Source organism: Dama dama, chromosome 5, assembly GCF_033118175.1.
Source record: "Dama dama isolate Ldn47 chromosome 5, ASM3311817v1, whole genome shotgun sequence".
NCBI lineage: Eukaryota > Metazoa > Chordata > Mammalia > Artiodactyla > Cervidae > Dama > Dama dama.
The window spans coordinates 129,491,350-129,514,876 of NC_083685.1; the positions used below are offsets into that span (position 1 = coordinate 129,491,350).

Sequence of the window (23,527 nt, forward strand, 5' to 3'; positions counted from 1 at the left end):
ATAATTAAAAGAGATGAAATTTAAATTAATCAATTAGGCTTCTTGACAGCCTCCCTAATATAATAGTTGCTAGCCAAAAAAAAAAAAAAAAAAATTAAACAATTGTATACAATGCAATGTTTAGATATCTTTTTTTATTTAACCTGATCTATTTATCTCTCATCACCATCAAAGACAGGTGTCACATTCTTCAAAAGCTCTGTTTATACCCAGTTGCCTTATGGTGACTGGCTAGAGAGTAAGAACCACTGCATGGTAGGTAGCCCTCACAGTTAGAATTCAGGACTACATTTGGGATTCTACGGAAATCCTATTTAAGGTCAGCAGGGCCTTCTGGTAGGGTGCTTCCTTACACTCCTCGGGGGCGGAGGGGGTGGTCTCCTCTGGGTTTTCCGAGCTGCTGACAATGGCCACGGCACTGAACGACCTTCTTCTGACCTTGGCGTCGGGCGGGGCAGACCCGCGCACGGGCGGGGCCTTTTCCACGCCGTGGAGCTGCTGGTCTTTCCAGTCGAGCTGCTTGGCGCTGCAGAAGGGGGCGTAGACCTCCACGCTGCCTTCGAACTGCAGGCAGTTCACCTTATAGTACTTCCTCTTCACCTCCAAGACGTCGTGGAACCTGTGGCCCCAGAGGATCTCGCGGGGCACGTAGGAGCTCCGGGACTGGTGGGACGTCCCGGTGGAGTCCCCGGTGTAGATGAACGTCACCAGGATCTCAAAGTTATCCCTGGCCACGGCCTTCCGGTCGAGCGCGTACAGGGGGCTGTCGCGGTCGATCTCGTGCACGACGGTCACCGGGGTGACGAGGATGATCTGGTCGTTGAGCAGCCTCAGGTCCTTGAAGGCCATGGTCATGCGCCCCTCGCCGTCCTCCGCGTAGCGCAGCAGCTGCGCGCGGACCGTGCCCTCCACCACGTGGTTGGGGCGGAAGTCCCCGATGCGCCACATGAGGCAGAGCTTGCCGTCCCTCATGCCCACCAGCGCGAAGTAGCTGAACCGGATGGTCTGCGCCCTCTTCCGGGCGGTGGCCATCTTGGCCAGGGCCGCCCCGATGATGAAGGTGTTGATGACGCAGCTCAGGATGGACTGCAGGATGACGGTGAGCACCGCCACCGGGCACTCCTCGGTGACGCAGCGGTAGCCGTAGCCGATGGTGGTCTGGGTCTCCAGGGAGAAGAGGAAGGCCGCCGTGAAGGAGTGGACGTTGTCCACGCAGGGCGTGGCGCCCGGGCCCTCGTCCTGCAGGTCGCCGTGGTGGAAGGCTATGAGCCAGAAGACCGAGCCGAAGGCCAGCCAGGAGAGGACGTAGGACAGCGAGAAGATCACGAACATGTGGCGCCACTTGATGTCCACGAGGGTGGTGAAGATGTCCACCACGTAGCTGCCCCACTCCCCGAAAATGTGCTTGAAGTACACGTTGCAACTGCCGTCTTTGTGCAGCAGGCGCCGCCCTGCTCTGCGCTTCTCGGCCAGAAGGCGCTCCGGGCTGTGGCCCGGGCACCTGGGGTCCACGCTCACGATGGGGTAGCTGCTGCCGTAGTAGCTCATGCTCCCCGGCGCCCTCGGGGTATATCCGGGTGACCGCTGGGGAAGCAAGGGTCCGAGGAGCGCTGCTCTTTGCGAGTTGGGGTTTTTTTCACTTCAAACCTGAAAAACAGAACATTCCACACGCTTCTTTAGCTTTCAATCTCGTTTAGAGCAATTGGCCCAATTCGAAGCAATTGGATGCCGTCTGAAACAGCTCAGACTTCATCTGAACGGCAGAGACCTTAAGTATTGATCACTCATTTCAGTTTAGAATCCAACTCAGTCATTACGGGAGCAAACTATGCAATTAGAGAAAATAACATTTTTATATATGCATAAGGCTTCAGTAAACACTGTGATTATCCCAAATGAGGCCTCACGGCCTCTTCTGACCCAATGTTAAAAAAAAAAAATTGTCTTCATTTTGTAGACTCTTCTGGCCTGAGGACAAAACAATCTATAATGTAAAAAGGCAAAACAGAATTCATGTATTTGTCTAGCCATCTTAGAGGCTTTCTGTTTAAGTCAGATGGTTTTCCTTAGAAAAAGGAAGCAAATAAGAGTTTTTATGTTCGGAAGGGTGGTGAGCAGGGAGGAACTGGGAGATTGGGGTTGACACATATATGCAATTGATATGGTATATAAAATATTATAAAATAGATAGCTAATGATCACATCCATACAGCACAGGGAACTCTGCCTAATGCACTGTGGTGGCCTGAGGGGCATGGAAGCCAAAAGGCAGGGGGATATGTTCACCTGTGACTCATGCATTCCCCTGCACACCAGAAACTAGCTACCAACATTGTAAAGCAACTATGCTCCAATAAAAATTAACAAGAAAAGAGGGGGTTTCTACTTTACTGGTACAGTGTAACTTACATACAGGTTGTATCATAGATGGTCCCTTGCCTTCTGTATCTGCAGCCTCCTCTCTCTTCCACAGAGGTATTTCTTCCTTGTGTAGTTCCCAGGACAGAACAGAACTGACAAGGATGCTGTTTCAGACTCAACTTTACCCTGGCTCCTCCTTTAGTTTTGAGAGGGGAAAAAAAAAAATCTTTCTTAACCCTGGAGGAGTTAAAACCACTCCCAGGTAAGCTTTCAATAAAGTATAAAATTGCTCCTGTCTTTGTTTCAAAACATCCATACTTTTTTTTTTCTTCTTTCCTTTTTTTTTCTCTGACACTGGAAGCTCTTCTCTTTCTCTCTGAATAGAAGCCGAAGATTTGCCAAGGCCGCTCATCTTGCTTCCCTCTTAAAGGGAGCGTGCTGCAGTTGGACCCTCTTCCCCAGCTCTTCACTATGTGCCTAAGGTTTTCACGGCCCTGCCTGGGCAAAGTCGTTTTCCTCCCTCCAAATCCATTCAATCTTTAAAGATCAAGTTATATTGATACATGCAGTTATTATTGCTTTCAGCATCTTCGGTATAGGTCAATGGTTTTCCAGCTCAACTCAAAGTAAGTTTAAATAATTCAATACTGAGTGGTCTTTAGTTACTCCTCTGCCAAAAAAGCCAAGTCACAGGGGCCCAGTGCTAATGGTACAGTAGTTACTAGAACCTGTTTTCTGCACCATCTACCTGCCAGGTGGGGGAGAGTGGAGGAGGGGGGAGACGTTGTACTAGAGGATCCTGTTGCTTGGCTGCCTAGAAAATTTCACAGGAATAAATATTATTCCAGACATTGAGACACGTCCACCTTGAAACCAACCAAAGAAATTAATCACCAAGTATTTATCCAATGCCTTCCCACGATGAAAGGGAGGAATGAGTTAATCCACCCCCACCCCCAAAGTCAACAGGAATCATTTTTCTTCTTCTCCAGGGACCAGGCCCACTTTACAATAAGCACTTTGTCTGGTGGCCCATTGTGAGGATGGACACTCTGCCTACAGCCAAGATGTCCTGGGAGGCATGTCCAAGTTCTCCCCGTCCGTCCGGCTGCCTCCGGCTGCTTCACCCACCAGCCTTCAGATCTGCCTTGATTAGTCACGTGTCTTTGTTCAGCTCTTCAACTGCGTTTTGGGGAGACAACTGCATACTTTCAGGATGTGGCCCACGGCTGAGCAAACCCATCCTGAAATATTGAAGGCAAAATATCCCCATGCCCTGTGACGCCCTAGAGGGTGGGATGGGGTGGGAGCTGGGAGGGGGGTTGAGGAGGGAGGGCACACGTGTGTACCTACGGGCAATTCATGCTGAGATACGGCTGAAACCAACACAGTATTGCAAAGCAATTATCCTCCAATTTAAAATACACTTAAGTTAAAAAAAAAAAAAAAACTATTTCCACAAATGTTGCCCACAGGATGCAGGATTCTTTGTAGGTTTGACTGATGTGCCTCGAATGGACATGTTACAAACAGGAAACTATTCAAGGTTGTCAGTGTCTACTCCCTCATCTGATCATTGGAGGCATGAGAATGCAGCAGTCTCATCAGAGGCCCACAGGACTGCAAATTAAGAAGCCGATTCAGAGATAGGGCTGTTCTCTTCATCCATGCTTCCTTCTAATCCAGTTCCTTCAAGGGAGCTGCACCCATCGTGGGAGTCATAAATCAAGAGCTGCTGTGAGACACTCTGCTCTTTCCTGCTGCCAAAAGGAAAAAGAGAGGTTTTTCTTTGAAATGGCATTTGCTTGGCATCGCTCAGAGTTTCAGTAGCGCCAACAACTGTTATAAATAAGCCCTTTTTAAAAATACCTTCCACAGTATGCTAATTGGTGAATGAAGTTTCAATTAATACAAACTACAAGTGAGCAAATGTGAATCTGTGGGAAAATTATTTCTGCATAATGTAACAATGTCAGGGATACAAGTTAACAGCTGTGAGAATTCTGTTCCCGAAACCATCAGGTCCTCTGCTGTGGTTTATTATCCTGATCATACATTTCAGCTTGTCCAGAGAAAAGTGTTCAGATTCTGTTCAAATGTGTACAATTTATTCATCTATCCTTCAATTTTCCCACCATGTAAATGATGCATTTCCTAAAAGGCAATGTCCTTTAAGCTAAATGATAGATGACAGTGAAACTGATTTATTTAGTGTTAACCATTTTTCAGCCTTACACCATGAGCTAAGATGCTTACAAAGGCCCTGTTGTCAAAATGGGTAGAAACGATGTAGGTGGTTTTTTTTTTTTTTTTTTGTCTCTTGTTTCATGTGTTGTGTTAACGTGAGCACTTTTCTAATAGTTTATGGATAAAGAACAGAAGATAAGGTTTGCTGATTGACTGGACATTTCTATAGTTAACATTTGTTTTCCTCAGAATTAAAACTGGGCTTTAAAATTACCTGAATGCTTTCAAAATCATCTTGCCACCATCAATTCCATCATGAAAAAGTATTTTCAGGGCTTCCCAGTTGGTGCTAGTGGTAAAGGATCCCCCTGCCAATGCAGGAGACACAGGAGACTCGGGTCCGATCCCTGGGTCGGGAGGAGGACATAGCAGCCCACTCCAGTATTCGTGCCTGGAAAACCCCCTGAAGAGAACAGCCTGGGGGACCACAACCTGTGGGATCGCAGTAAGTTGGCCACGACGGAGCAACAAACCACGCGTGCAAAACTATCTTCAGTGTTCCTGATTCTATATTTCCTTTTGCATGCTTTATTCCTTGGTCTCCTAAAACTAATGGTGGCTATTTCATTGCCTGCAAAACTCCTTTTTTTAAACAAAATGGAAATTTGATCACTGAAATTACAAAATGGTGGGCTATAAAGTTCAAAAACAAATGCTAGATCTAAGGTTCCCTTTTCTACACCAGTTTCAAGCTATCTTGCCTGGTGATTAATGAGAGAGATAGGAAAGGATCTTCAATGTTATATGGACTTTGTCCTGACGTGGAGTTCTTTTACAGACGTGGCTTGAGTAGGAAGCAACACACAGTGAGGAGGGTGGATCTTCCTGAAAACAGCATCCTAGTTCATCACAACTTTCAAAGAAACTTAGGAGGGAACTGCTGACACATAGGTGAGAGAAAGAGAGTTAGAAGGGTGAGGAGATCCAATCCTCATGACGACTTTTCTCCAACCTTGCTCAGTGTACGAAGTAAAGACATTAAAAAGCGTCCCTTGATCTGCTCTGCCCAGTGACATCTACTGTTAGGCCCCAGGTTTTCAGATCTTTGTGTGAATTCAGGGAGAAACCCTTACCAGTAAAGTACATGGCTACAGAAGGTGGCTCAGTGGTAAAGAACCCACCTGCCCAGGCACGGGAGATGGGGGTTCGATCCCTGGGTCAGGAAGATCCCCTGGAGGAGGAAATGGCAACCCACTCCGGTATTCTTGCCTGGGAATTCCTCTGGAGAGAGGAGTCTGGCGGGCTACAGTCCGTGGGGTCACAAAGAGTCGGACACGACTGAGCATCGGAGCATGCACATAGAAATGACAGGGAATATTTTCAGCAAAACAGAGGAGCAGCCTGCCTATCTGTTTCCTATTCTCAATGCACAAAAGCACCTCAGTCAGACTCACCAGTTTTGAAACAGATCTGCCATTTTGCTATATACTCTCAAACTCAAGTCGTTTACCAAGCAGAGTACTCTGTAAATAGTTCTTCAGGCCTAAGCTTCTCATTAGCACATTGAGGGTATAATACAGTGGCTAAGACTTTACAATCCTCTGTCACCTTCGTAATAAAATTTGATCTGGTCACTAGCCTCTGCTTAATATAAATATATGAATAGCAATAATAATCATCTCTGTATAATTGGAGAGGCAGCACCAATAAAAGTCTAAAACATCTTCGATAACACTCACTTATTCACATCTGTGGCCTTTGAGATGAACAAGTGCTTTCTTTCCTGTGTAAATGACTTTCATGAAGACATCCAGAATCAAGTTACTTTCCTGGCAAAACTGTTAGATAGGGTAAATTTTAGTGGAAACGTGAGAGTTGACAGGGCAGAGATTAGAGAGGGTGGCCTGAATTCTCCTTGCAGGTCATGGTGTTTGAGGATGTGCTTGGCAGGAGTCTGTGGTGTGAGGGGGGGAGGAGGGGAGAGGGAGCTCAGGAGAGGTGTGCTCCAGGGGCATGTGGGTGGGTTCTGGTTGGTAAAGAGGCAAGAAAGAAGGATGCTAATGAGTTAGGAGAGGACCCAAACAAGCTATTTTGCACAAAATCTGTCCCACAACTTCTTGTCTTGGAATTAAGCCCCAGCCTGACCTTGCCTGGAATCGTCAGTAAGACACTGAGATGCTCTTAGGTGGGCCTGACGCTCAGTCAGTGAACATCTGCTTCACCCACTCCCTGCAAGATGCAGCTCGTCCTTCTCCACCTACCCCTGTCTCCCTTGCTGACAAATCCACAACATTTCATGTTCCCTTCTCAGCTGCTCTCACACCCCCTGGAGTAGCCATGGCTACACATCGAGCTTCTATTCCATCTCTGTTCCCTTTCCCCTCCTACCCCTACCTCTCCAACCCTGGTCCAACTTCTCAGTAACCATGGATTTTACCTCTTCCCAGATATGATCTTACAGCTTCCCTTTCTGAATCAATTTACAAAGTGTTACATTGAATAGAGGGGTTTCATACTCAGCGTCTCCTTAAGTTCGCTGATAACATATATGTTAAATATATTATAATATATATTAACTATAAAATGCATATGTATTATAACATATGTTATAATATGTTATCACCGAACTTAAGGAGAAGCTGAGAAGGGAGATGCTGGAACGATGCAAAAACCCAACCCTAATGGTATTGCTACTAGCTTTATCTGGAGATCCTTTTTTCAGCCCTCTTTTCCTTTGGGATTCCCTCATGGCTCAGATGGTAGAGAATCTGCCTGCAGTGCAGGAGACTTGGGTTCCATCCCTGAGTTGGGAAGACCCAACTGGAGGAGGAGGAAAAGGCAACCCACCCCAGCATTCTTGCCTGGAGAATGCCATGGACAGAGAAGCCTGGCGGGCTGCAGTCTGTGGAGTTGGAAAGACATGACTTAGTGACTAAACAAGAACAGACACAGACAGTGTGTGGCCCCCAGAGCTGTGGTTGTCACCACTGCTTCCCGTGGTGAAGCCACCTGGGCCACTTGTCTGTCCTTCCGCCGCTTCCCCAAAACCCTAGGGGCTGTGTCACTTTCACACCTATTCAGCTCAGCTCAGTCGCTCAGTCATGTCAGACTCTGCGACCCCACAAGCTGCAGCCCACCAGGCTCCCCTGCCCATCTGCAACTCCCAGAGCCTGCTCAAACTCATGCCCATTGAGTCAGTGATGCCGCGCAACCTCTGTTGTCTCATCCTCTGTCGTCCCCTTCTCCTCCCACCTTCAATCTTTCCCAGCATCAGTGTCTTCTTTAATGAGTCAGCTCTTTGCATCAGGTGGCCAAAGTATTGGAGTTTCAGCTTCAGCATCAGTCCTTCCCATGAACACCCAGGACTGATCTCCTTTAGGATGGACTGATTGGATCTCCTTGTAGTCCAAGGGACTCTCAAGAGTCTTCTCCCACACCACAGTTCAAAAGCATCAGTTCACAACTACTACCAAATAGAAAATTCCCTAGACCTTGTTCTCTATACACACACACACACACACACACACACACACACATACACACACACACACCCTATGTATATGGTACATACACTTCCAGCTCAGTTTAAGAATTTTATTGCTATTTGCTCTGAGGAAGCAACCTAAAGGAAACAAGACTGACAAGCTCAGCAATGTTAACAAAATAATTCTCAAACAGCTTATCATGCTGTCTTCTGTTTTAAATGCTATGTACCTGCATTACTGAGCCGGCTCTGAAGGTGTTTACTGTTCTCATCTTGAAAATAAGCCTTCCATCCCATCTCGGTTAGGTGTCAGCCCTTGTGGCTTAGAGTTTACCTTGAGTTGGATCCAGATTCTCATGGATAGCGTGACATCTTAATGTCTCTCTGAGAGACCACAGTTCAATTTCCCCTTGTTGTGTAAGGAAAGCCTTTCCCCAGTGGTCTCCAAAACTCCAGTGGAAAATTTGTGATTTTTTTTTCTTATTTTGCATTTTTTTGAATTAATTTTTTTAAAAATTGAACTTCTGTTGTGTGTTTGACCTACCCACCTTCAAGCATCAACGAGCCACCTTTGTGGTGCTTCCCGGGAGGCACAAGCAGTACAGAACCTGCCTGCGACGCAAGAGACACAAGAGACTGGGGTTCAATCCCTGGGTCAGGCAGATCCCCTGGAGGAGGGAATGGCAACCCACTCCACTATTCTTGCCTGGAGAATGCCATGAACAAAGGAGCCTGGTGGGCTGTGGTCCACGAGGTCGCAAAGAGTCAGACGTGACTGAAGCGACTTAGCATGTATGCATGCACCCACCTTTGCATTTGCGAGTTGGGCATTGATAAATAATAAAAGGAGACGATCACAGAGAGTGTGGAGTAAATACCACAGAGAGAGCAAGGTGAATGAGGGATCTGGAGGGTGGCTGGAGGCCAAGGGGAGCCCGTTTCCCAAGGGGAGCAGAGCAGGTTGGGTCCAGGAGCTGGCACTGGAGCTGAGAGATGCTCCTCAGCCAGGAGAGATCGGCTCCTGCCGTGGGTACCGAGGCTCTCAGCACAGGCCCTGTTGCCCTGTTTGTCTGCTTGCATCATGCTCCTTGTTACGGCGCTCACTGTTGCTAGCTGTAGGCTGGCTGCGCTGCCCTTGGTTCTTGGATGGCTTTAAGACCTGGTTCTCATAAGAACCTACCACCACAGGAACCCATCTGTGTTATTTTGTTGCTGAATTAATTCAAGCTTCCCTGATCAGGTAAGAACCTGGGTTTACCTGGTCTCCACAATGGCCTTCATCTCTTGTCTCTTTCATCCAGTGTGATTATCCTGAAATGTAAACAACCCTTCTCCTGTTACCGCAGGGTACGGTCCAAGCTCCACAATACAGTCCTCCAGCAGTGAAGTTAAAGGACGGGCATATGGAGATCAAAAAAAAAAAAAAAAAATGTCTGGCAGTAAAAAGTGTTTAATAGAACTTATTAAAAAGATGATTGAATGATTAGAAATGTGGTTCTCCTAATGCAAATGCATGCTATTATATTTTTATTTCAAAGATAAAATATAGGGGCTTCCCAGGTGGTGCAGCAGTAAAGAATCCACCTAATAATGCAGGACACGCAGGAGATGTGTGTTCAACCCCTGGGTCGGGAAGATCCCCTGGAGGAGGAAATGGCAACCCACTCTAGTATTCTTGCCTGGAGAATCCCATGGACAGAGGAGCCTGGTGGGCTACAGTTCATGGAATGGCAAAAGAGTTAGACATGACTTAACAAATAAACCACAGCATATATATATATATATATATATATATATATATATATATATATATATATATGTACACATACATATACACACACACACACATGCGTATGCATGCATGTGTGGTCAGTCACTTCAGTCATGCCCAACTCTTTAGGACCCCATGGACTGTAGCCCACCAGGCTCCTCTGTCCATGGGATTCTCCAGGCAAGAATACTGGAGCAGTTTCCATGCCCTCCTGCAGGGGAAAGCCCATATATATGTGTATGTGTGTGTGTGTATGTGTGCATATGTATGTATATATATATATGTGTGTGTGTATATATATATATATATATACATATATATATATATATAATTTGAACTATTTCTGGAAGTGAGTTGGCTGCATGTGACAACAGTGTGTGAATTTGGTACAGTTTCAGATCTAGCAATTCCACTTGTAACAATTTATCCTGAAGAAACCATCATGAATGAGCAGAGAGACGTGGCTAATTTGTAGGACTCTTTGTAGTAGCAGATTATGGATATGGCTTACCATCTAATAAATGTGGGCTTGTTTCATAGGTAATGGTACAATTGTATCATTACTCATTACTTTTAATGTAGCCATTAAATGTGATAGAGTAGAAGCATGACAGAAAAAATAGAAAATATATTGTTTGGTGGAAAAAAATGAAAGAGGACTATAAAACATCTTGTACAATTACAATTTTTTTCAAGTTTAAATACATTTAAACATGGAGAAAAGACAGAGTGATATAAACAAACTATGGATTGTGACCCTCTCTGGTATGATATACTTTTTCTCCCCTTTTTTCTTCTAATTTGTCTATCAACATTTTCTAAAATTTTACAATGAACATGCATTTCTTCTGCAAAAAAAAAAAGCATAAACAGGTATTTTCAGCTGGTACTTTGAAGCATCCCGATTCTGAGGCTCCTTAAAGGGAAAGGAAACCAATCGCTGTCTAAAAGCATGTATTAGAACTTTTAAAAGGCAACTATAAATAGCCCAGAGAGGCTGACGGTCTTAACGGAGGTTCAAAGTCAGACACTGATGCTGTAACTTTTGCTGAAACAATTCACAGAAACAAATACAGTGACATTTAATTCATCTAAGTAAAACCAGATCTCATTTAAAACAAGGAAGTGGGGGAAGAGAGAGTTGGGTCAGGTTTGGCTGCTAGAGAAATCATGAAAGCAGATGGCCACAGATCAGGGCTACATACAGCAGAGTATATAGTTCAAGTTCAACAGGCACCTAAAGTGTCTCTTGTCCCTCAGCGCCGCCTTGTCTCCCTTCCCCTTTCCAAAACCTATTAAACTGCTGGTGCCTGCACTTCTTGGCCAGTACACTCAAGTCCGTTTTAAGGATCTTTCTTTTATCCTAATATTTGCAATTGCTTTGGAAAGAAAATGTTAAAAATTGTGCCATTTTTCAACTTGACTACTTTAAGATCTATGTCAATGGATCTTTAAGACACAAGGAAATGATCTTTTGAGACAGATGAATTTGAAGAAGGCAATTAGAGATTTATGATGTTGTGGTTCAGTCGCTAAGCCCTGGCTGACTCTTCGCAAGCCCATGGACTACAGCGAGCCAAGCTCCTCTGTCCTCCACTATCTCTCGGAGTTTGCTCAGATTTATGTCGACATCTAACCATCTCACCCTCTGCCTCCCTCTTGTCTTCTGCCTCAGTCTTTCCCAGCATCAGGGTCTTTTCCAACAAGTTGGCTCTTCACATCAGGTGGCCAAAGTACTGAAGCTTCAGCTTCAGCATCAGCCCTTCCAGGATTGATTTCCTTCAGGATTGGTTGACTGGTTTGATCTCCTTGTTGATGGGCCTAATGAGCTGGCCCTAGCCAGTTCTTCGTAACTCATCTTCAGAAACCTAAAATCTCCTTAGATACCTCTGCGAGCAGCAGAGGATGAGTGCCGCCGCTTTGCTTGCTTCTGAGCCCCAGTGTTTACTGGAGTGTAGGTGATTACAATGCTATCTCAGTTCCTACCCTACAGCAAAGGGAATCAGCTATATGTATACACATATCCCCTCTTTTTTGGATTTCCTTCCATTTTAGGTCACTACAGAGCATTGAGTAGAGTCTCCTGAGCTATATGGTAGGTTCTCAAGTTATCTATCATATATGTAGTACTGTATATACATCAATCCCATTAGAGAAAAACAAACATCATCTATCAATGCATATATGTGGGCTCTTTTAATCAAAAAATGGTACAGATGAACCCATTTCCAAAGCAGAGATGGAGACGTGTGTTTTTTTTAAGTATAGTCTATTAACCACCTGCTTCTGAGATTCTAGGGAAGCCTGTTACACCTGCAGATCTCCAGGGCCTGAAAAGCGGCAGCTCACAGGTTGCTAGGAGGAGTAAATGAGCTATGTCCCCAAACCTGCTTTCACAGTCCCTGGCATTTAATGAGGAGTTAACTGCAGTGCTCGTAGCTATGGCTACAGTCCAAGTATCGATCCAAATGAGGAGAGAGAGAGAGAGTGAAGCATGGACCTAGAGATGATCATAACTAACTGAAGTAAGTCAGACAGAGATCATATGGCATCGCTTATATGTGGAATCTAATTAAAAGGGATTTAAATGAAATTACTTACAAAATAGAAACAGACTTACAGATTTCAAAAACAAACATATGGTCCCCAAAGGGAAAATGTGGGGTGGGTGTAGGGATAGATTAGCAGTTTGGGATTAACATACATACACCACTATAGATAAAATAGATAACCAGTGCAAACCACAGTATAGCACAGGGAACACTACTCTATACACTGCAATAACTGATATAGGAAAGAATCTGAAAAAGAATGAATGCATGTATATGTATAACTGAATCACTCTGCCATACACCTGAAACACAGCTTTGAAAATCAGCTATACTCTAGTCAAATTAATAAAAAAGAGTGAGAGATTGAGAGTTACCTACTATTTTACTTTTTCTAAGAATGATTACATTGTCAACTTCCATGCTTGTTTAAAATTTCCCTCCTAGCATGTAATGCCTTGATAAAACTTTCAAGGCTACCCAGGTAGCTCAATGGTAAAGAACTCACCTGCCAACATAGGAGACGAAAGAGATGTGAGTTCGATCCCTGAGTCGGGGAGATCCCCTGGAGTAGCAAATAGCAACCCACTAGGGAGTCCCATGGACAGAAGAGCCTGGCAAACTGCAGTCCCTAGGGTCACAGAGTCGGACATGACTGAAGTGACTTAGCATGCCCATAACCTTCAAGGAGCCATGCCAGAGGAGCCCAGAAGAACCACAACTATCACTCAGAATAGAACCCATTTCCTACTAGACACTCATGTTGCTTTCTAAATGCCAGGTCATCTATGACCAACCTAGGATAGCTCCCATGTAGTCTGATTTGGGAGCTGCACTGGTAGACCCTAACTGCCCATTCCAAAGGAAACAGATGTTATGGGAAGTGTGTGTGCTATCATGTTTGACCTCCTCCAAGCTTGGTATGCATGGAATTCCAACCAGAAACCAAGTCTTATCTCTCTGTGGTTATATTCCCATTTGTGTGAGAATCACCTGCAAATTATCTCATTGTTTGGCAATTACAGAGAGCCTGTTTATTAATCTATTCAATCTTCTGGGTGTCATTAAGCTCAAAAATGTCATTTGCTCATAGACCAGGAAATCCTTGGATAGTATCTACTACATCTTTGACCTTTAAATGATTGAGTGTCTGTTCTAAGCTGTCAAAATGAAAACTCATGACATCTTTACTGGGGAGGAAAGCAAAGCAACTGTGATTGGCTCTTATTTCAGTTCCCGTTTTCCTTTGTGGATACAGTCAGTTGGAGACAGTCTTCAAATAAAAGACAATTGATTTCCCTAGGAAGATTTGGATAGACAGGCCACTGAGACAATACCCTAAGCTGTGTGCTGCCTGTCACATGAGATTGGCTTTCTATTAGCCTGAGCCTTTTCAAGGGCACTTGGCAAAAAAGTGTTGCCACTCACTACAGAAAACAGAAGATTTAGGCAGCTGGCAGAAGTTAATGTGTTTGATAGACTCATGAGTTTCCATGTATTTCATTTCCTCTGCTTCTACACTGATTGTACTTCAGTTTCCACTAGAGTGCTACAGAAGAAGAAGGAATCACCCTACCTAAGTTGGAAGGTTAGATTTCATTATCTGTGAATGCCTATACAAACAGGGGTGACCCAGGTTAGCAATGTTATGTTAATCGCTCAGTTGTGTCCAACTCTCTGCAAACCCTGTGGACTGTAGTCCATCAGGCACCTCTGTCCATGAAATTCTCCAGGCAAGAATACTGGAGTGGGGAGCCCTGTCCTTCTCTGAAGGGTATAAGGGGGACTCTTACCAACCCAGGGATCAAACCTGGGTCTCCTGCATTACAGGCAGATTCTTAACCATCTGAGCCACCAGAGATTAGCAATACTTAGCTTAAAAAGAGAAGTGGTTCCTCCAGCTCTGTTTTTGTTTTTCTTTCCCAAGGTTGCCTTGGCTATTTGGGATCTTTTGCATTTCCATACAAATTGTACATGTTTTTGTTCTAATTCTATGAAAAATGCCATTGGTAAATTGATAGGGATAACATTGAATCTGTAGATTGCTTTGAATAGTATAGTCATTTTCACTATATTGATTCTTCCAACCAAGAACATGGTGTAATCTCTCTATCTGTTTGTGTTGTCTTTGATTTGGTAACCTAGATGGGTGGGATGGGGGGTAGGTGGGAAGGAGACCCAGAAGGGAGCAGATCTATGTATACATATGGCTGTTTGCCTCATTGTAAAGCAACTATGCATGTTAAGCTGCTTCAGTCATGTCTGACTCTGCAACCCTATGGATTGTAGCCCACCGGGCTCCTCTGTCCCTGGGATCCTCCAGGCAGGAATCCTGAAGTGGGCTGACATTTCCTACTCCAAGGGATCTCCCCTACCCAGAGATTGTACTCGGGTCTCCTTTGTCTCCTGCATTGGCAGGTGGACTCTTTACCACTAGTGCCACATGGGAAGTCCCAAGACAACTATACTCCAAAAGAAAAAGAAGAAGAAGTGATATGTTCCCAGCATTTCTTGGGCTGGAATATTCACTGAGTTGAACACTGGGGAGTTGAGTCTAAAGCAGATGGGTGCACCTTCCCCTTAAATCTCCAGGTAAGATGTAAAGTAAGTCTTTCACCTGCACTGTAAAAGGCTCTATCCTAGCAATGCCTGTAAGGAGCTGGAAGGTCATGGAAACAGCCTCTGCATATTCTTCAATTCAATCAACCTTTAACTACATGTGAGGCACTGTGAGGACTATTCCCAAGAATTACAAGGGCGATTACTGCCCTGGAGCTGACATCAGTCTTGCCAAGGACACCCCACAAGCTCTGTCAAGACAGCCCCCGGAGGGACTTCTCTATTGATCTACTGGTTAAGAACCTGCCTTGCAAGGCAGGGGACGTGGGTTTGATTCCTGTTCAGGGAACAATGATTCCATGTGCCGAAGTGCAACTGGACCCACACGCCACAACTAGAGTTCATAACATGAAGGTGGCATCACGTTGTAGATCCAAAAGAAAGGTGTTTAGGTTTGAGACCTCTCCCAGCATTTAAGGTGCAAAAGGCACCTCCCCAGGGTTCGGCTTTTGTACTTAATACTTGATTTTCTAGGCAAACGAAGAAAGATGGTGGCATAGATAAACCATAGGAGGAAAGAAGTGAGAAATCAATTTGCATTTGGCTTGGCATAAATCACAGGCTCTGAAAAGCGTGCCCCATTTCTGTATATCGCTGGCTCATAAAACAACTTTCTGTTCCCTGAATCCAAGCTATCAGAGAGGCAGGATGTAATCAAGGGGAACATTCTGGGTAGTTGAGCAAAAGGTAGTTTATGAATTTTTATTTTTAATTCCTTGGGCTAATTCATCCAGCAAATAATCTGCCTATGGAAATTCAAGAGGTGCTAGGCTTGAACAAATAGACAGAATCCCCACATCCAAGTCAAAATTCATTCTTAGCCAAGAACATACACAGCACAGTGATGTGGAGAGAGATTTCCAATATGTTTTGAAAATTCCTCAATTTTTAGCTACTGATTTTATTAAAAATCATTCATAACTATTGTAACTGTAGCTGCCTTTCATGTGAGGCTGACTAGAGGAGTTAACGAAGAGGCATCTTTTCTCTGGTAATAAAATAACTTTTGGCTTCGACTTAATCAAAATGCCAGCTTGCACCCATATAAGGGAGATAACATTTCTGAAAAATTCATTCAATTGATGAGCCTTGGCGGTACTGCAGAAGTTTAAAATCTTAACAGAAAGAATATGCTATGAACTAAAATAACTGTTTTCCCTTCATAGAATCTAGGACCAGGGGAAGAACTATTGGTTTTTTAACTGAGAAATGTAAATATCATTGACAATTTAAACTCCCAAACCTCATGCAAATTTCCCGTAGAAAAACAAACTGGATACCCTTGAAAAAAATCAGAAGCCTGCCCTCAAAGACATGAGTACATTCAACAGCTTGTGAATATACTCATGCCAGCTTCCACACCCACAGACATTCAAGAGAGGAGACGTAATAGGTTGAGGGGATATTTGCTCTCTTAATCATTTGGATTTGGCTACATGGCACTACAATCTTGTGAAATCCACTCCCCAGCACCACCAACCAAGGGCTGCCATTTGATTCTTGGGTTCTGGGTCCCAGGGCTGAGACCCAATATCTATGTCTGTGCCATCAAGCCAAACTGGTGTCCACCTCCTGTCCCCTGCAGGGCCATGCATGACCTTTATTCTTGTCATCTGAATCTAAGAACACTCATTGTCATGAAGCAACACATCAGGATGTGTGGGCATAAAGTCCTGGTCCGTTTCCACTAGCAGACTTTACTGTCAGTTCAATCGAACAGCACGAAGCAAAATCTCAGCCCTCTAATAGGTGATGGCCAGGCAATTGAGTGATGCATCCTGGGAGGTCCCACCCACAGGCAACATGCGATGCTCATCAAGTCCTTCCAGGTGCTCCCAGGCTCCATGCCGGTGACACTGGCTCCTCTGTCCTGCTGGGTCTCTTCTCGAGGGTCCTCAGTTCTGTGGCACTCTTTCATAGTCCTAAGAGCAAGCTCCAAACCCCTGTTTTGTTATACCTTCTTTTGGTTTGCAAATTAACAAACTAAATGGTAGAGAAATGGAATTGTTCACTGCCTATCATAGAGGTGAAAAGTGAAAGAAAGGATTGCAGCCCAGATCTCCAAAGCTAGTTTCTAGATGGTGCATGAGAGTGAACGTCATCATCTTGGGTGCACATATCCTTTGTATACAATACCTGAAGCAGGTTTCCTAGAATTAAGTGTGCTATTCCTATTAAAAAGCCAAGACACCATTTTTCCAACAAAGGTCTGCATAGTCAAAGCTATGGTTTTTCCAGTAGTCATGCATGGATGTGAGAGTTGATCATAAAGAAGGCTGAGTGCTGAAGAACTAATGCTTTCAAATTGTGGTGCTGGAGAAGACTTCTTAGAGTCCCTTGGACAGCCAGGAGATCAAACCAGTCAGTCCTAAAGGAAATCAACCCTGAATATTCATTGTAAGAACTGATGCTCAAGCTGAAAGTCCAATACTTTGGCCACCTGATACTCACTGGAAAAGACCCTAATGCTGGAAAAGATGGAAAGCAGGAGGAGAAGCAGATGATAGAGGATGAGATGGTTGGATGGCATCACTGACTCGATGGACATGAGTTTGAGTAAGCCCTGGGAGATAGCCAAGCCTGGTGTGCTGCAGTCCATGGGGTCGCAAAGAGTCAGACACGACTGAGCCACTGAACAACAATGACGATGCTATTCCTGTAACTGTAAACACGCAGGTTGTGGGAAAATATTTGAGCATCTGAGGTTGTTTTTGTGCTTTCCTGAACTATGTCTAGCCACTCCACTGATAAGATCAGCCCTTGATGTGCACACAAGCCTCAGAGACGGCCAACCAGCAAACCACCTGACCAAACCATGCAGAATCTAATGAAGGCCAGCAAGGGAGGAGGCCAGAGGAGGCCCAGCGCTGGGGTAGGGGTGGGGTAATGCCACCCGTGAGAGCAGACAGGCCGATGCCTTTTCATGGAGAAGAACCTTTCCACTGGTGAGATGACAGGGCCCGCGGGTGGGTTGGAGGGAAGACCCGTTGCCACTGGACGCCCTTTGAAATTGAGCCAAAGTGTTTGAACACAAAGGGAAAAGCAATCCCGTGTGGGTGATGTCACAGAGCATCCTGAGGAAAGGGGCAAGGATAAAGCTTCCTACTGCTCGGATCCAAAGAACACAAGCTTGTTTTGGCATCAGTTCCTTCTGCAACCAGAAGCGTGACTCTTTTTTTTTTTTTTTTTCTTTTTAAGTGTGGGTCTTCGGTGCTGCACAGGGCAGGCTTCTCTCTAGTTGCGGCAGGTGGAGGCTCCTCCTTGTGGTGATGCATGCGCTTCTCATTGTGGAGGCTTCTCTTGTGGCAAAGTATGGGCTCTAGGGCATGCGGACTTCAGGAGGCGCGGCTCCCAGGCTCCAGAGCACAGGCTCAATAACTGTGGCTCCCGGGCTTAACTGCTCTACACCACGTGGGATCTTCCCAGACCGGGGATCAAACCCATGTCTCCTGCATGGGTAGATGGAGTCTTTACCACTGAACCAAGAGGGAGGAATAGACTATTCTTAAAAGAGAGAAAAAGAACTCACATGGGAGCACAACTCTGATACACAAACTAACGCACCCAGGACCACGTCTGCTCTAGGTGGCTACAAACCTCCGGAGGTACTATCCTCTGCCTTCTCATCCCAGGGCCAGGCATGAAGCAAGTTGGAACCACCCTTATCACCCAAAGTTCTCCTAAGTCATTTGAACTCGCCACTACAAAGCCATCTGGCCTTTCCCCCCAGCACACCCGGACAGAAGCTGGCCATGACCTGCCCTTGACCTTGCTGCTTTCTCCTGCCTCCCCCCTGCCCCCTCCTGTCCTCCCCACGTGGTCTGCACTGCACGCCGCATGCACTGTGGACCTCAAGGACCTTCAAGTCCATAATGCATTTGATTTTTCCCTGAGACTCATGGCCACACCTGACTGCCCATCTCATAAAACAATACAAAGCAATCTAAGCGTGGGAGGACCGAAATCACATTTCCATCTTCACTGCAAAAGAAGTGCCCCTGGGGGAAGAATGTACTATGTTCCAGTCCAGATTTTTTTAGAGGGAAAGGAGTGCCTTCTTCCACTGCAGAGGTTCACATTACGGCCCTGTGCATGGAGGACTGCATGTTCTGAGCCTTGCAGCCTCAGAGGTCATCATTAAGCCTGATGCAGCAGCTGGTGGTGGAATACGGCTGGCTATGCTCACGGCTGCAGCCGGTGGGCCTGGGGAGCTCGGAGGGTCAGCTGCATGGCTGGGAGCACATATTTAGGGAGAAGACGGTGATGCCTTTCTAGGTACCACATCTAATGTGTGTGGACTGAGAGGCAATAGGATGGCCAGACCCCAGAGGCCAAGGATTTTGGATTGTCCACTGGAGTGGGACACTGGCTGTGCTTGGAGGGAGGCCCCCCAGCGACTGTGGACGAATGGGGATTCAGCGGGGCTGATGGAAGAGAGTGTGGGGGGAAGGACTCGGAGGGCTTTTGTGTTCGCTTCTTAGCCATGTAGTGAGAGGCCGACAAGGAAAGGGAAATACAGGGCTGCGCAGTTCAGGAGAGGCTGGACTTCCCTGGTGGTCCAGTGGACAAGAATCCGCCTGCCATCGCAGCGGTCACGGTTCGATCCCTGGTCCGGGAGGATCCCACATCCCACATCACACCTAAGCCCGCATGCCACAACAACTGCAGCCACGCGCCCTGGAGACTGAGCTGCGAAACGAGAGAACGCAGGGCACCGAGAAGCCGGCGCTGCACCTGGGGAGCAGCCCCCGCTCCCTGCAGTTACAGGGAAGTCCATGGGGCAGCGAAGACCCAGCACCACCAAAAATAGATTAATACAAGCAATACATGTTTTAAAAAGAGAGGTGAGTGTGGGCAGCAGGCAGACACCGAGGAAGGTGATCGCTCACATCAAACAGGTATGGATAAAAGCAGCCGAGCCTGTGTGTGGAGCTGGGCTTCAGGATGGGGCACCAGACTCAGGGTGGGCAAGGGTTGTGTACTATCCCCAGCGTGAACAGAAACACTTCTTAAGTGCCCGCACTTTACATCCGTGAATTTGTTTAGTTTCCTTCCAAAGCCTGTGAACTAGGTATTAAGACCATCCCCATTTTGAGGATGAAGAATTTTTTAACATTTATTTTATTGGAGTACAGCTGATTTATAATGTGTTAATTTCTGCTGTCAGCAAAGTGAACCAGTTATACATACACATGTATCCACTCTTCTCTAGAGTCTTTTCACACATAGTTCATTACAGAGTAATGTGTAGGTTCCTATGCTGTACAGTAGGTCTTTAAAGCTATCATTTTACATATAGTAGTGTGTATAGGGGAGGGATAAATTGGGAGATTGGGGTATATATATATATTTTTTTTCATATTCTTTCCTATTATGGTTTATCACGTATATTGAATGTAGTTACCTGGGCTTCCTTCATAGCTCAGTCGGTAAAGATTTTGCCTGCAATGCAGGAGGCAATTCCTAGGTCGGGAAGATCCCCTGGAGAAGGAAATGGCAATCCACTCCAGTATTCTTGCCTGGATAATCCCACAGACAGAGGAGCCTGGCGGGCTACAGTCCACGAGTCGCAAGAGTCAGACACGATTTAGCAACTAAACCACCATCACCTGTGCGATAGAGTAGGACCTTGTTTATCCATTCTATATATAATAGTTTGCAAGGGATAAAGAAGGGCTTCCCTGGTGGCTCAGTGGTAAAGAATCTGCCTGCAATGCAGGAGACTCGGGTTTGATTCTTTGGTCAGGAAGATCCCCTGGAGGAGGGCATGGCAACCCACTCCAGTATTCTTGCCTGGAGAATCCCATGGCAGGATCTTGGCAGGCTTACAGCCCGTAGGTTAGCAGAGTTGCAACCTATGGACTAAAATGACTTAGCATGCAAGCGATAAGCAATTAAAGCTTAACTAGTTTGGTAGATTTATCTGGAGTCAAAAAGAAAGCCAACGCTGAGGGGAAAAGGACCATAAGAAAGTCAGCTCCTTCCAGAGATACAGTTCTAAGTTTTAATGAGGAAAGGAGCTGTTGGCAGAAGAAGCAGGGTGAAGATGGTTCTTTGGATTTGATCTCAGCAAAAAAAAAAAAAAACAAGAGGAGGCCCAGTCACTAGGACTGGGTAGCTTGTTCAGAGCAGCACTGGATACTTGGCTGAGTTCTTTAGGACATTGTTTCTGAGCCACTCAGGTGCAGTCGGGATTGACCCATCTCAGAACAAGCAGCTGATGGGCGTGTGTGTGGGGTCCAGTCCCCTAAGCCCCAGGCACTGGGAACATCCACAGCAGGGAAATCTAAGCAGATGATTCCACTGAAAGCTGATCCATCCTCAAGCTCAGGAGGTCAGCAAAGAGGAACAGAGAGGAAGGGAGGAGTGGCCAACAAGCTGAAAAATCTTTCCGAGAAAATCGAGGCCAAGAGTCAGCAAGAATAGATTTTCATCCACACAGAACTCTCTGCAAAAGTAATAAAAGTTTGTTGAACTGGAGAGACTCCATTACTGAAGTCTAATGTTCAATTCTGGATGTGTTGCTTTTCAGGAGAAGTCATGGAGGTAGTGAAGAATTGGTACAGGAGACCTGGGAAAAGAATGGAAGAAGCAGGAGATATTCACTTGTGGATTCAAAAACACTTTGTTGTTGTTCAGTTGCTAAATAAGTCATGTCCAACTTTTTGTGAACCCGTGGGCTGCAGCAGGCCAGGCTTCCCTGTCCTTCACTGTCTCCCGAAGTTTGCTCAGATTCATGTCCATTGAGTCAGTGATGCCATCCAACCATCTCATCCTCTGTCGTCCTCCTCTTGCCATCAATCTTTCCCAGCATCAGGGTCTTTTCCAGTGAGTTGGTTTTCCCCATCAGGTGGTCAGAGTATTGGAGCTTCAGCTTCAGCATCAGTCCTTCCAATGAATATTCAGCACTGATTTCCTTTAGGATTGACTAGTTTGATCTCCTTGCAGTCCAAGGGACTCTCAGAAGTCTTCTCCACACCACAATTTGAAAGCATCAGTTCTTTGGTACTCAGCCTTCTTTATGGTCCAACTCTTACATCGGTACATGACTACTAAGAAAGCCATAGCTTTGACTATACAGACTTTTGTCAGTAAAGTGCTATCTCTAATTTTTAATTTGTTGTCAAGGTTTGTCATAGATTTTTCTTCCAAAGGAGCAAGCATCCTTTAATTGCATGGCTGCAGTCACCACCCATTTTTAGAATCTCCAACAATCTGGTGAAGAGCAAGGCTACTGATTCAAAAAATGGATGACCACTTGGAGAATATATATATATAGAAGAATTTCCTGAATTTGTTAGCGAGTTGAACTAGGCAACTCTGAACGCTTCTTCTTATACAAAGATTTAAAGATTTTTACGGTGTTTTTCGCTAACTAGTAAATAGCACTTCATGAAATTAAAAGCTTTATGAAATGAACAATGGTGAAAGACAGACTAAGAGGATTAAAAGTGAAGTGTAAGAAAGACCTCATCTTCTCATTAAAGTGAAAACAGTTGGGTCTACTTTTTAATTTTAAATAATTATGAGCCATACTTTCATGCCAATAGGAAAGATCAGACTGGCCCATGTTTTGGTACTGCTTACGCCCTTTGCTCATTGCATCAGCTTTTTAGTTGATCTGTCTTTACTTTCATTTTGCATTTCTGTGTGTGTCTTAAATTAAAAAAAAAAAAAAATCTCAGGCCAAATCATAGATTTTTCTTAAGAGAAAAATTAGGGGAAGCCCAGAATAATGACTGACAGGGACATTCCAAAGATAGGAGATGCCTCTGGATCTATTAGTCTTGCGTTCCTGGCTGCTTATCTGTTGTCTTCTCACTAAGTTGTCTCTGACCCTTTGTGACCCCATGGACTGCACCCCACCAGGCTCTTCCGTCCATGGGATTCCCCAGACAAGAATACTGGAGTGGATTGCCATGCCCTCCTCCAGGAGATCCTCCCCTCCCAGGGATGGAACCAGTCTCTTTCATTGGCAGGTGGCTTCTTACCGCTGAGCCAGCAGCGAAGCTGGTTCCAGGCTTCCCTTCAATGCAAATGTGAGGTCTCTTGCAAGGAACCCAACTTCAGGTTTTGATGGTTTGGGTCCCAGAAAGTCTTTATCAGGTACTTTTCACAACCTGCTACTCCATTTATATTATTTATGTAATGCAAACAAATGAGTGTCTTTATCTGAATCATTTAGATTTGATTTTTGGAGTCTGACTGATTTCTATGGGAATCTCATCTCTACCACTTAGCTATGTGAATTCCGACCAGTTGTCTTACCGCTTTTCATCCCCGCCCCTTTAAAAGGATACTGATGGGAACGAAATCAGGTCTCATTATAAAATGATAGGTGTGCCCCAAATGTCAGTGGCTTTCATCTGGACAAAAACAGGAATTTTGCCTTGGCTGATTGGAAGCAGTCATGGTGATCATAATGGGCGTAGATGCTTTTGACAACTTTTTTTTTAGTTGGAGAATAATTGCCTTGCAGTGTTGAGCTCGTTTCTCATGTACAACGTGAATCATCTACGTGGGTACGTGTATCTCCTCCCTCTTGGACCTCCCAGC

General features: G+C 45.3%; 1 protein-coding gene across 1 annotated transcript; it reads right to left on the minus strand.

Annotated features, from left to right (window-relative positions):
• Window positions 1-285: 285 nt before the first annotated feature.
• Window positions 286-1,548, minus strand: KCNJ16 (potassium inwardly rectifying channel subfamily J member 16). Its single transcript, XM_061141283.1, has one exon. The coding sequence runs from the start codon at window positions 1,546-1,548 to the stop codon at window positions 286-288; it is 1,263 nt and encodes a 420-aa protein (XP_060997266.1).
• Window positions 1,549-23,527: the final 21,979 nt, after the last annotated feature.